Genomic DNA, 15,096 nt, shown 5'->3' with positions numbered 1-15,096 from the left:
GTAAAACAAATTAATCATCCTTACTACTTCATAATTCATTAAAATCTAAAATAATTAAATGAATTTTTATTTTGTAAAGTTGAGAAGAAAGGGACGGATCTATCACGCTTACTACTTTTATTGAAACTTTGAAAGCATTCACTGCTTTAAAACTTTGGTGAATCAGCACCAATCTTTTCATAGAATAATGCCAACAAAAGTGTGAGGCTTATGAGTCAGTTATTTTAAAAATGACAAAAAACCATTCTTATCCCAAAGAAAGAAAAAGCCCATAATTGGTCATCACATTTTTATTTAATTATATTTTTTGCTTTTTCACATTCTATACTACATATTTCAATATCACAAAATCAGTGTGGTGTAGAAGCATGAAGCTATATGCTATATGACAGTTGAATAGGATAGGTGTTAAGTGTCAAGATGTTAATGAAATGTATATGATTTTGGGTACGTGTGAATTTATGATGTAATTACATACAATTCCTGATAATTTAGTAATCTTGTATTGTTTAGGAATTTAAATATGTGTTGTTGTTTGCAGGTTAAGAGATTATGAATAAATGAGGAAAAAAAGAGAAGAATAAGTTTCTAAACAGCACAAGTCTCACTCAAGCGAGGGAATGGTCAAATTTCTGAAAGGCATTGGAACACAAAAATAGAGGAAAAAGAGGAGATTAGGATAGAAATCGTGGAAACAATTCTACTTCACGGATTTCCTTGTATAATTTCACGATTCAAGTGTTGTAATAGCGAGAATGAGTAATTAGTTCTTGTTGAGGGATTCGAAATGTAATCTTTTAACCTTTGTCCTAGATTCGATTCCATTGTAATTGTTATTTGATTTTGGGAACTTCATCCCATTATTAATGCATGAATTTAATTTGCTACTAATTTCTTGTTCTTGGGTTAAGTTTAATTTGATACCGAACCTGAATAATCTTCTTTCATACATCGTTACTCTAGGGATGGAGAATGATGCATGAATTACTTTTACATGGAACGTAATGCTAGTTTTGGTTAATGTTCAAGGAATTGATATTTGAGCAATTATATAAGGAATTTACACTCAAATGATTAATGTGAATGATTTGAATGACATGTGCATCTGAATCAGTAACTTCATAATTCACTTGTAATTGAATCCATGGACATTGGGAAAGAACGATGCATTTCAATCCCAATTTATTTTATTTGTTTTTCATTCAATTTACGATTTTTCACAACTAAACAATTTTTTTATAAAAACATCATTGTAAATATTACTCAGCTAATTCTTGTAAATTTTATTACTTGTACGATACGGTGCACTTGTCATTCCGTAAATATCTAACAATACGGCAGACATGTGATACTACACTGATTTTTATGGTTTAATATTTTTTGTTATCTCTTAAAAAAGCAATGACAACAAAGACTTGACTAAGAAGATCTTGATAACACATTAACATTTTAATTCTAATTAAATTTAATCTTAAATGATACTATAAAAAACCATAAAATGTCTGTCTTCAAATATGATATGTTACATATGTATTCATACAAGTTTTTCTCATAGCAACCATATAGTTTGCATCAATCCAAGAAAGTCGTCATAAGTTAAATGAACATTATCATCCACATCTCCAATTTCATCCTGTTCAGCTCTCCTTGTGTCTGTTTCTGTCAAAGCTTTGTCATTATATGATCAGATTAAGATTTTAAAATTGGAACCTGGTTAGACATTAGCTTGGAAAAGAAAGGCGGAAATTATTTTTTTCCAAGCCAATGAATTCCCTCCACATGTTGCTAGCTAGTTTTAGTTAGGATTTTGCGCTGAACTTATAAATTTTGACTCAGCCATATTCTCATCAGATGTAAAACTTATCTTAACAATTATCCAACACCTTAATGAACTATACATCACATTTTGAACACCACCTTAGTAGCTATGTTGATAAATAATCAACATGTATAATTTGATGATTGATATCGGTGATGATGATAAGATATGACTATATGATGATGATCGATGTATTATATGATCATCACCATATATATATTATGCAGTAAATGGTGTAATGTTTAATGGAGAATATAGATAGTGTTTAATGTACCATATGTGATCCTGTTTGTTACTTTGTTTGTTAGCTTAAAACTTTTGAAGTTCAAGTTACTATCAATGAATTTCTAGTCATTCCCACTCTTTTGTTTGTATATGTTAATTAATGACCACTTGCATCTTTTACAGCCTTTCATATGCTAGAGATATTGGGTTGATATTTTCATAAGTATCTCTTTTAGCTTCATTGAGACCGTAGTTGTTTGAGTATCGTTAAACACATTTGTTTCTTCTAAACTAGAAGGTGCCTAATTGGATATGAATAACAATAATAAGACTCATTTTAAGGTGTGGAAAAGTTATATTTCCTTTAGGATTCATTGCGAATGAGGTTTTGAATAGAAGACAAACAAAATGATTTAGACTCATCTAACAAATGTATTTCATAACTTGACATTTTTTTCTTTCATTCCTTTCCAAACCTAACTTATAATCAGACTCTTAGGGTTAGTTTGAGATGACTCTATTTCCCTTGTCTTTAAGAACATAATTCCAAGAAAGGATGCCTTGACCAGACGCAAGGTCTTGTGTTAAAAGATGTTCACGGGATGTTTTTGAACTGTAGTTTTGCATCTAAAACGTATAGGCATTATTGGAGTAGTTTTTGGTTTGTTACAATATGGTAAGAAAAAGGCAATTTTTTCAGCATGCAAATCAGCTATATATAAGTAATGGACTTCATCATTGTGGGGGAGCTCTTAGTGTAGTAACCCTTAGGCCTTTGTTTGTATTCGGTTATGAACTGCTTGTGAATATTCAATTCTTTGCTTAGAAAAAAAGAGGATAAAAAAGCACAGCCCTAATTAAAGTGTAAATATTTGTTGTCCTTTAACAATACTACTGGAAGAAGCAATATCACAAACTGACTGTAATCTTTCTTTGTGAACATTGTGTAAAAAAACAAACAAATATATGCCAAATAAACAACTTAATTATGTGTAGTGTTTATTCAACAAGTTCATTAGAAATAAGCTATAGAGAACTATAGAAAAGAACCATAAACTATATTTATAAATTTACTTCCATAAACAGTTCCCAATTCACACAAGTCCAATTAAGTTCTCTACAAGTTTCTTCCAAATATCCCTAAATTTAGCCACACACTTGCACATATTTATACAACATTTCACATTTTTACAAATTCTGCTATAATACTCTCAGTTGAGATGATTTTTTCATAAAGATGTGCAAGTATTTTAATTATAAGATATCATTTTTTCCTCAACACATGCCCAAGAAATAACCCTGAACTGGTCTTTGGTGGAGAATGCTTCTTCAATTTTCATTGGAAGTTTCCAAGATATCTTCACCTACTACACTGTATAACCTCATACTCTACTATTAAGCCATTGAATAATTTCTTGTGTGATAGCATCTCTTTCAGGTTCAAAGAGTAGGTCATGTAAGAACCCTTCATATAGTTTGCTAGTTTTGTCAGTGGAAGCAGCTTCTTCATACAATTTTTTAGATGCAGCAGGATCAGTGACAGAATCAGCAGTACCATGTAAGACAAAAAATGGCACTTTAACTTTTGTCAGATTTTGTTGTAAGTAGCTTGTGATTCTTAGAATCTCATAGCCAGTACGTACTCTAAGAGGTCCAGTAGATACTAAAGGGTCAGAATACTTAGCAATTAGTGCCTCTGGGTCTCTAGATACAGGTAAACCCTTCTTATATGCAGAACTGCACTGATATGTTGGCAGCAAAACTGAAGCTATAGGAGCAAGTGCCTGCCAAGACGAATAAGATTCTAGTTAGAATGTGTTGTATTTATCATAAAATCAATTTCATTTAGGACATGTATGTTGAGATAAAATATTATGTTTTGTTTGTGTTCAGTGTTTTAAATTGTTGTTACAGTCGCGATTGCAATAACAGTTGCAGTCACTTTGGTTATGGTCATTGTTGTCATTGCAGTATGAATTATTTTGTAAGTTGCAATGCGGCACAATATGACCGCATCATATGATTCGGTGTCACACCTCAATTACAGTGTGATGTGGTTGGGCTGTCACTGCAACTACAATATTGTGGCCACGTCATGTGATGATTAGGGTATGCTTACCAGCAAAATTGGATGAGAAGGCTCAACTCCAATTGCAGGTGATGTCAATACAGCACCAGCTATGCGAGCTTCAATCTTTGGGTCAAGCAGTGCCTAAAATAAAGACAACAATTAGAAGTTAAATCCATTTAAACTCTATGACCTTCTTTGCACCTAACTAAATGGCTGCATGAATCTTATTTTATAAAATATTTACCTTAAGAGTTATGGCTCCACCTGTTGAGTGTCCAAAGCAGAAACATGGAAGCCCTGGATTTTCAGTAAGAATCTTCTCAAGAAATACTTTCTGTTTAACAAAAAGAAAACATTGTTTACTAGATCAATCAGAAATACATCTAAAAATATAACTGCTTCATACCACCCAGTACACATTTTATTTATACAATGTTCTACAAAATCTTGTAGATTCAAGACATACCATATCAGAAACCGCATCATCAAGAGAGTGGACATAGCCATGCAGCCCATCACTTCCACCATGACCTAAGTGGAAACATAACAGATAAAAAATAATCAGAGTTGAGCAAATACTGAAACACAATGTACTAAATTTTAAGTCAGGACATGGCCCTGTGGAGAACAACTAAATTTTCATGAGCAGTGTTTAGAGTGGTCTTAGCATTCCTTCATTTTCATCTTCTAAGTGATAATTCCCTATCCTTAAAACCTATATGTTACTTCAACTATGGAGGGTCCTAGGACGCACAAGTATTTATCTTAATTGAAAATCAAATTAAAATCTAACTATTGCAGACAGCGCTTAGAAACACAAGATGCATAATTGCTTGCCCCTTGCTTCTGTCCTAGGACGCACCTAAATGACTCAATTGAGCCACTCTAGTGTTCCTTAGAACTCCAAGAAAAGCATCATGCTCCTGCTGCTTATGAAAATCACCACGTGAATCTTAAAATGGGCACCCAAAAGTAACAGGAAAAGAAAACGGGAAAGCAAATGAAGTGGCTATACACCAAACATTTCATTGCCTTTTAACGAATCTCCAATCTCCAGCATACAAATCAGACACAAACAACACTCTCTTATAAAAAGCTTAATTTTAAATAGGAGATTGACACGTTACTTTATTGCACATATAGAATCCAAATAAATGAAAAAACATTTAAATATAGATGTATATTGAAGCAATCCACAACCCATTGTGATTGTGGTTGCAACCGCATCAACTATATTTTCAAACATAACCACCAGCGATCTCTGAGGCATGGAACAGAATGAAAAATGATCATTGTCTTCTACAGATTGTCTAATGGAAGTGCCATATATGCAACAATGACATAGAAGTTCATGAATGGTGACAAGTATTTAGAGTTGCAAAAATCATAATTGGTTATTCCACTTACCAACCCAATCCATCCCGTAAACCTTGTAGCCATTAGCATTCAATTGCTTTGCAAACTGGTTATATCTGCCACTGTGACACAATAAAAAGGATGGCTTGAGTAATGCATACAAGAATAAAAATAACTTAATGAGATTTGTCAAGTGGAAATTGCAAAAGTACAAACCTGTGTTCATTAAGTCCATGCATCAGAAGAACAACACCCCTGCATAAAGTAGGTCTTTAGTGAATGCAAAGAAAAAATGTGGCTATTTTAATATATCTTTTTCTATTCTACTTATAGCTATAAGGTATAGTAAACACACATAACGGAAAAAATCAATCATTCATATTCACGGCTTCCTCATGGGAAGTTATTCTTAGTGGGTGTCTCGTGGGCCTAGAGGTGGCAGAATAACTCTATCTCCGGGAAAATATCATGAGATGCCAGTTATGTTGCATAAAATGTTCATCGTAATCTCAGAGATTGGTGTAATATGGATATATTTTCGATATAAGATTCTCAACCAAGTGTCCAGTGCTGCAAACCAGAAAATGGATAATGAAGCTTAACATGGATGGAAGCTGTAATGTGGGATATAAATTGAGTAGTAGAGGAGGCACGATTTGCAATCGTGAAGGCCTTTGGATCTCCAGGTTATTGGAGAACTTTGGTATTGAAACTCCCATTCTAGCAAAACTTGCAATGGAATATGTTCTAAGGTTGCATGAAATTTGGAAAACGGTAATTTAATCTTGGTAATTGATTGTCTTGAAGCAATTATCTCTAAAGGATGGTATATTAGTAAAAGCATCTTGCTCAGGTTGTTAATAATATGGAAAAGAATCTTCCCCAATACTAAAAAGACAACTTATTATATGTTGTTTGCTTGTCGAAGATTGGGTTGTACAATTTCACCATGTATTGAGAAAAAGTGACATGTTGGTGGCGTGCTTTATGTCCAAAATCAAACTCGAGATAGTTTAAGGATTTGGGACACTGTACCTATAGAAGTGGTTCACATTCTAGACAAACCTCTCTCCCTTCTCTAGTTTTGTTCTTTAATTTGAATGTACAAAAAAAACACATAGGGGAAATATATTCCGACTTCTCACACACACCAAACATACTTCATTAATGAGTCCAACTAAAATTTGTAAATTTTCATTAGCACATCATGTCTTTTAGTCTATGCAACTAAAATGTGCTCTATTTTTATTGTATCACTTATATTTTCTTCTTATGCAATACACTAAACACAGCAGACTATATTCTGAAACAACCAAATAAAATTCATTAATGCTTACAACTAAGATTTGTGAACTATAATTAGCGCGCCTGCAATTTACCTTATGTTCCCTATTTATTAATATCTTGCTCTATTTTATCATTCTATTACTAGAGTACTAGACACAACCACAAATGTTCAAGATACCAAATATATTACATTAATACCTCGATTTAGGATTTATAAAATTTCTTTCATAAAAATCATGTTTAGCTAAGAGGCACATGAACAAACAAAAAAGTCTGGCATTGATCATGGATATGATACGTTACCTGACTTTAACATTAGTAGGAATCCAAGACTGTGTGAAAATGGTGTCACCCCTTCTAGGACGGAAGAGCCAATAATCTCTCACCATATTATTATTATCATCTTTCTTCTCTTCTTCCAACACTCTCCTTATAGCCATCGTCCTCCTTGAAGCACCATTGCCACTACTAACGCTACTACTACTCTTCCACGCCACTATGGTCGCCGGAACTCTCACAACCGCCCCTTTCCGGTGACCCTCGTGGTCATCCTTAGCGGGCGTCGAAACCAGCACCCGAAAGGGTAAAAGAATGAGCAAAACGACACCGTTGAGGAACACGATCAAGCTTTTCAATGCGTTTAGAGAGAACAAGGCGCTGATTCGTCCTGTTGCACCTGAAGTTAACATCATTGCAGGGTCTTCACCCTTTAAAATCAAAACCTCACTCGCCATTAATTGGGTTGTCTTCAAAATTTGATTTTCTTTTCTTCTATGAGGTGAAATCAATCACAGTTGATGTTATTTAGCTACGGATTCTTCCTTCTATTTTTGCCACGGAAATGAAACGTTAGAGCTGATAGAGAATTCAAACCTAAAAATCACTTTATCTGGTGAATGAGAATGTGTTTTTATATATAGGAAAGACGAATCTGAGATCCCTGATATGAAAAAAATTGGAAATAACAACGAAGATTGTTTTCTTTATGATAGTTAGCTACGGAATGAACTCAACTGAGAATTGAAAGTTGAAAACCTAGAAATTAATAGATTTGGTTGGAGAAGGAGAAAATGGTTTCATATATAGATGATGAGAATTGAAAATGACAACCAGTATTTGGAAGAATGTTACAATCTTGAAACAAAAATTGTGGACCAGTTTTGAGGATTCCAGAAAGGTCTACGTAACTGTGAGGAGATTCTCAGCCTTACACGTGTATCTTCCTAAGGTTAAAGTTAACGGTCTTTACATGTGTCGATGTTACTATGTTACACGTGTTTCTATGCGGCGGAAAGAACATTTCGTCACGTTATGGTAGTAGAAATCAGATCCACTGGTACCTTCCGGTACTTGTAATTTGATGTCAGAAAAATATTTTATTTAAAAAATAATATAAAACTTGGCCACTTTAATTTTTTTTGGTGTTATAAATTACAATTTGAATTTAGTTAATATCAAACATAGCAAGACATACATATTCTTATTCTATAACTATAAACACATTATGCAGGATAATTTCATTTTATGTTGTTCCTGTGCCAAATACTGTTATATTATCTATATCTATATTACTTAATAAAGAGAAAATACAAAATAATCACCTTATCATGATGTAATTTGTGATTCTATATTTTGAACTTATTATCTGCTTATTTTTTCAAAAAAACCATATAAAATTATATTCCTGTTTTACTTTTATTATTATTTTTATTTTAAAAAAGTTGAATATTACACCAATCGAATAAATTAACTATAATTTACAAATATTTAATACAAAATAATATATTTATCATTTATAACGTACAAATTACACGTTACAAACGATAGAAAAATGTATTAACAAACATGATAATAACTGTCAACTTACTAGTTTATTTAAAAGAAAAAGGAAACGAATATAGAATGAGTAAGAGATGAAATGCATTGAGAAGTAAGTAGCAAAAAGCAAAAAAAAAACTAATTTATTCTAAATTAAAATGTAAACTGTACCCGAACTATATTTCTTAAATTAAATGTATGAATACTTGAAATTTATTTAATTTTTCAAAGTAAGAAGGGACAGTAACTAGCTTTTGTTTTCGGCAAGCAGAATTTCAAGAAAATGTTAAAGGTCTAGGGGACTAGTAACTAGTTTGTGTTAGTGGGTCTTTTGGAGGCTGATGTAGAATGGGTTTGTCGTTATGAGCCCCAAACAATGCATACAATATGTGTGTGATTTGTGACCACATTGTATGTAAAGTTGTTAATAAATTATTTATCCACTTATCAATCGCTACATAAAAATAGAGAAAAATATAAGATTTTTTTATACTCTTATTATTGTATTAAGTACATTGCTAAAAAATTTAAGACCCTTTAAAAGACTGCACAATATAAATAGTTGATTGATAGCATGCACATGTAGAGAAGGGATACACTTATTCTTGAGTAAGTGGAAAAAACAGGGAATGAATCCATTTGCTCTTGAGTAAGTGGAAAAAATATAGAGAATAGATCTATTTCTTCCAAGAATAATTAAAAGAAGTTATTACATATTTTACTCAACTATTTTAAAAAAATTTAATGGTCTCAATGAATGAATAGATCTATTTGGTGTATATACAAAGAATAAAAGAACATGTCTTCCATTCCACTTGAACAAAAAACACTAGAAGCTCATTCTATGTTGCTTCGTGTTTACGCGACTATATGAAAAAAAGATAATGATATAAATACAGATATATTATACAAAACAAAATATTATCAACTTAACCAAAATTAATCTGTATAACGTCTTTATTTTTTACAACAACATCCCTTTAGTTTATTTCTATTTGCTATGGAATAATCATCACGTGAATTTAGCAATAGTAGTGATAGAAATTAAAGAATTTACGTGAGTCTCATTAATGAGATAATAACCCATGTAATTTAATTAATATATGGTATGAGCGTGTTGCTAGCATTTATCGATTTAAGAAATTAACAAATAACAAGAGCCTCCTTCGTTAACGCTTTTTATGTTACGTAACATTAGATTATAAATATATGTACACGCCATGAATATATTATTAAATGCAAGTGGGTGAACTGCTCCTTGATCTCTTTATCTATAAATATATAAGTTCTGATTTAATCAACCTCTTTAAGAGTTTGCCGAAATACATATAAAACATAACATGTCTACCCTTACTCTACCACCTGTTGCTCCTCACCCCAGAGATGATGCCATACAACTTTACAAAGCATTCAAGGGTATTATTATTTACAACCTCTTCCAACATTTTTTTGTCTTTTTCTTTAGCTATTTTGTGTGGCTACTAATTTGTTTCAAGAATTGAAATGTTTAACATTAACAAATATTTAAGGGCATATGTTAAATTGTTGTCTCATGTGACAATTCCATCATCAAACAAGTCAAACTGTTTCACTGTGTTAGAAGTTAAAATGATCACACTGCTTCTGTTATGTATAGTCAACTGATCAGAGTTTTAAATTGCGGTTTGCAACTATGATTGTAAGGTAGAAGCATCAATACGTCGGTTTTGGTAGTTTCTACAATTACAATTGTTGTCAATATATACCTAGATCGTAGTTTAAAATTGTAGTCCGCGATTACAATTGTGATCCCAATTGTCGCCATATATGTATATTTTCTTTGCTTTTTAACCACAACTTTAATTTAAAAGGTGTCTCTAACTACTTAATGCATAAAGTGATGATTCTATGTTGTAGATGAGCCCAACTCCTCTCCAGTATTGGAGAGTCTAGTACTGTATTTTAAGGGGAAACAATAATTAGAATTTATTTTATTAAAAAATGAGTTAAAATTAGGATAGTTAGATTTTTATTTTTACCACGTGTCATGATCTCAACATGGTAATGGACTCTCCAGTAATGGAGAGGATCCAAATTCGTTGTAGATATAGCATACCCAAATCATTCACTTTTGGTTTTTTCCTATGTATATTTTTTCAGGATTTAGGTGTGATGATAGTGCTGTTATCAATGTACTTGCTCATCGTGATGCTACACAGCGTGCCTACATCCAACATGAATTCAGAACAATGTATTCTGAGGACCTTCTTAAACGCTTAACTAAAGAGCTTAGAGGCAAATTGGAGGTATTGTTATCAATTCCACTATATTTCATTGATCACTATCATTTTATTCATTTCATACACAGACAAACTTATGTGTATATCATCTATTCATTACCCCAATGTTATTGATATGTAACAAGTGAAGTGACCATGTGTATTATTAGACTGCGGTTCTGCTTTGGATGCATGACCCTGCTGGACGTGATGCTGTTATCCTTAAGCATTCTCTAACTGTGACCAAAGTCCTAGAAGCTGCTACCGAAGTAATATGCTCACGAACTCCATCGCAGCTGCAACATTTAAGACAGCTATATCATTCAAAGTTTGGTGTTTATCTTGAGCATGACATCGAAAGGAACACCTCTGGGGATCATAAGAAGGTGATGTTTTTCTTTGTCCTTTCGTGTATGTGGCTTTCATTAAAGATACCTTAGGTATCATGAATTAGTCACATTGTGGTTTCTTTATGTTAGATGAAATTTGCATAAATTTTTTCTATATCCTAGTACTCATAAGTCATACCGCCCTATGGTTCTACCAATTATAGAGCATGGCATTAGTTAAGTACTTTCAATTGTTTATTTTTAGAGGGATGCAAGATGCTAAAAAAAATAAGAATAAGAATGGTATTTCAGATGTGCATAAACAGATACCATGATGCATCTCAAAAGTCTTTGACTCTGAACACAGGACATCTTATGTCAATGATGACCAATGTATATTGTATTATTGTTCATCTTTTGTTGGATAGTTCTTTAGTGTGCTACTTCATGGATAGTTCTATTATGGCTACTGGTGGATATTTCATATTTTCAATAAAGCCTTCCAAATCTCTCGAAACTACATGTGATCTTCATGGCCTGCTCAGCATTTTTAGTTGAATGTCTTCAAGAAATGGCCATAAATTCTAGAAAATGTTATCTGGATCATAAAAAAATTGGATGTCCATTGCTCATTAAGAATTGGATGTAGACTAATTGTCCGATCATTCGAATGTGCATGTCTGTGTCACTTCATATGTCTCTAGGGAAATCATGTTCAGTGGTTTGTGATTCATTCCCATAGGATGCAAAAGTCCTGTCTCATTTGGACTTTTTTGTGTCTTTGATAATCACATCTGAGTTTCCAAAGAATGGTGATGTTGTTACTAATACCTTTATTATGTAAAAAAAATTGATTCAGATTTTGCTTGCATATGTAACCACGCCACGCCATGAAGGTCCTGAGGTCAATAGAGAAATAGCTGAGAAGGACGCAAAGGCTCTCTACAAAGCAGGGGAGAGGAAACTTGGAACTGATGAGAAGACTTTTGTGCAAATATTCAGCCAGCGAAGTGCAGCGCATTTGGCTGCTGCAAGTTTTTGTTACAAACACAAGCATGGACACTCGCTGGAGAAGGTATCTTTACCAATTTTATTTCCTTAGATTATTATATTCTTTCTCAAGGTCTTTTTTCTGGTGCTTATCCAAACTGAGCTTTTATCAGGCAGTGAAGAAGGAAACATCAGGGCTTTTTGCTCTTGCACTTAAGACAATAATCCAATGTTCCGAAAATCCTGCAAGGTATTTCGCGAAGGTATTCCTTTGACTTTAACTTTTGGTAATTGCTTCCTGTAATGTCATTAAACTAATTGGATCGAGGCGAAAATATTTCACCCTTGTCACCTTACAGGTCTTACGCAAGGCGATGAAAGGTTTGGGGACTGACGATAACACACTTATAAGGGTGATTGTAACAAGGACTGAGATTGATTTACAGTATATCAAAGCTGAATATTTGAAGAAATACAAGAAGACACTGCACCATGCAGTTCGCTCGGAAACATCCGGTCATTACAGGGCTTTTCTTCTCTCACTTATAGGTCCCAACCACTAGTCAAAATATCCAATGATGTTTTATGTGGAACAACTTCACCCTATTATGTGTTGAATAATGTGTATTCCAAACTTTTTCTTTATTGCTCTTGTATAGGTAGTGCAGTGCCTTAAATGTTGGCAAACTCGGTTTCAGTTAAATTCAGGGCTTGATAATGATGTATTTGACTTTTAGCATTATGCAAAGATGAAGGACTATAATCTATAACTGTTGTCGATTTTTCGCTTCCATTATCAAACTACGATAGTAGTTTATGCTCCCTGGAAATGAAGAGTGATGCTGAAAACAAACTTGAACATCAGTAACCATTTAACATGTAGAAGATCTAGCCAAGTTTGAATTCGAGATGAGATAATTGCTTGATAGTTTGACAATTTCATAGAAAATCCACTTTCAAGTAAGAATTTTAAAGTGACAACTTTATTTAAACAGCCAGAATTGACACCCTTCTCATATCTTCATACATAATATCTTGTCCAATTCGAAATGTGATATTTCAATATCTATCCATACTCATCAGCATATGGTATCTCTATGAGGTTTCTCATATTATAACTTATGTGCTAGAGTTTATGATCTTGTAAAAAGGTACCTAGGTTGAAAACATAGATTTAGAAATTTCACAATAAGTGCAAGATGGTTGAGTATGGATAGATATTGAAATAAACTCATGAAGGAGATAGTAGAGAAAAAACTCTAATAAAAGTCACATATTGATATTCTCTTGGCTTTAAAACTGTAACAAAACTTGCAGTACCAAAAACTTTATAGATAAAGAAAATCAAATTACTGAATTTTAATTGCAGAGTTCATATAATAGAAAACCAATTGTGTGGCAGAAGTTTTTTATGTTGCATGCAAAATACATGTATCACAGTTCCAAGTCTCTCATTCTTGTAACCCTGATATTTGCAATAAAGGAAGTTTTATACAGTTAGTTTTTTCGAACAACTTTAATCACTACATATACAATTATGAGCAGCTACATATCACTGCACTAGCTTTGTGATAGCATGATTGATATTGCATCTGCTAGTCTTGTATTGTATTTGGGCTTGGGCTTATTGTGGTGTTTTTGGGTTTTTGTCTTAATATCAAAAGTTTCTCTTATTAATTTTGTTATTCAGTAATGTTTTTAATCCTTTGTATAGTGCTTGGATATTAGTATGAAAGTTTCATGAGTGACCAGTTTATGTTGCATTGCTTCTAAGGCCATTTTGCTTCTTAAAATGCAAAATAATATATTTTAAAGCTTCATATTCATACCACTCATTTCTTGCTTCTACTTCAACAACTTAAAGCCGTAGACACAAATTGCAAAACCGATGCTTTGCATTAAATTTAGCTTCTACGATAAACAAAGTGCAATTTAACTTTTTATTTTGGTATATTTCTCTCTATTTTTTTATGTGTATATATATGGATGTAATTCAATTTCCAGCTATTGTAGTTGTAGCTCACGTACTTCTTAAAACACAACTATATCATAATTTATATGGCCTTCCTTATTTTGAAAGTTATCACAAAAATATAAGAGGAAAAAACATACGCATGAATAGTATAAAAGTTTTGTACATTGTTACTCTATCCTTCATCAATCACTTTTAATTATTATTGACTATTTTTCACACAAAAAAATAATACAAGTAAATAATGAATAGATATTAAGAATATAGTGACACTAGTATATATCTCATGTGGGTGCAAATGCAATCACTTATGTTATCAGAAAATGGTTACTAAAAGCTTGGACATAGCATGTTAAAGTTGTTTAATCTTACTCGATAATGCAAAACAATAATGTACTACACTTATCAAGTTATCATAAATCCCAAGAGAGAGAAAATGATATAGGCAATTTTTAATATCTATCTAAATTCCTCTATATTTTATTACCTAGTAAACCAATCACGAGTCAAGGAAAATGATAGGCTATAAAACTGTATAAGTGCATATTTTATCCTAAGATTGGAAGAAAATATCCGAATATTCTAATAAATATTCCTTTCTTTTTAAGAGGGGTTGCGAATATTCTATTGCACTCATAGTTATGCTTATTTCACAGCTTGTGCATATGGCATGTTCGCTTATATCACCAACTTGTGTGTCATTTATTTATGTGTTATAAAAGTTATTAATTGAATAAGCAAAGTTGTCATACAAAATTTGATAACTATAAAATCATTAAAATGAGATAAATAGAAATTACATAAGTTAAAGATAAGATAACTTTGCAAGTAATTAAATTATTGGATAATATCATGTTTTATCCACATGAAATATCAAGATTAATATATGAGAATGTTTCAATTATAGTAATGCATATTTTATATTAAAATAAGTGTATAATATATAAACGTGACTATGATGTCGTCTAGTG

General features: G+C 32.3%; 1 protein-coding gene and 1 pseudogene across 1 annotated transcript; one reads left to right on the top strand and one right to left on the bottom strand.

Annotated features, from left to right (window-relative positions):
• Positions 1-3,120: 3,120 nt before the first annotated feature.
• LOC109338802 (caffeoylshikimate esterase-like) lies at positions 3,121-7,875 on the bottom strand. Its single transcript, XM_019576121.1, has 7 exons — positions 7,062-7,875; positions 5,688-5,726; positions 5,523-5,593; positions 4,582-4,646; positions 4,360-4,449; positions 4,164-4,256; positions 3,121-3,828 (listed from the first exon to the last, which is right to left on the bottom strand). Exons 1-7 carry the CDS (start codon positions 7,490-7,492, stop codon positions 3,427-3,429), a joined length of 1,191 nt encoding a protein of 396 aa, XP_019431666.1. The 5' UTR covers positions 7,493-7,875; the 3' UTR covers positions 3,121-3,426.
• Positions 7,876-9,866: 1,991 nt separating this feature from the next.
• Positions 9,867-12,920, top strand: LOC109338809 (annotated as a pseudogene).
• The last annotated feature ends 2,176 nt before the right edge of the window (positions 12,921-15,096 follow it).

Source organism: Lupinus angustifolius, unplaced genomic scaffold (assembly GCF_001865875.1).
Source record: "Lupinus angustifolius cultivar Tanjil unplaced genomic scaffold, LupAngTanjil_v1.0 Scaffold_42_78, whole genome shotgun sequence".
Lineage (NCBI taxonomy): Eukaryota > Viridiplantae > Streptophyta > Magnoliopsida > Fabales > Fabaceae > Lupinus > Lupinus angustifolius.
The sequence above is the reverse complement of the archived record's forward strand: the minus strand, read 5'-3'. Positions and strand labels throughout refer to the sequence as shown.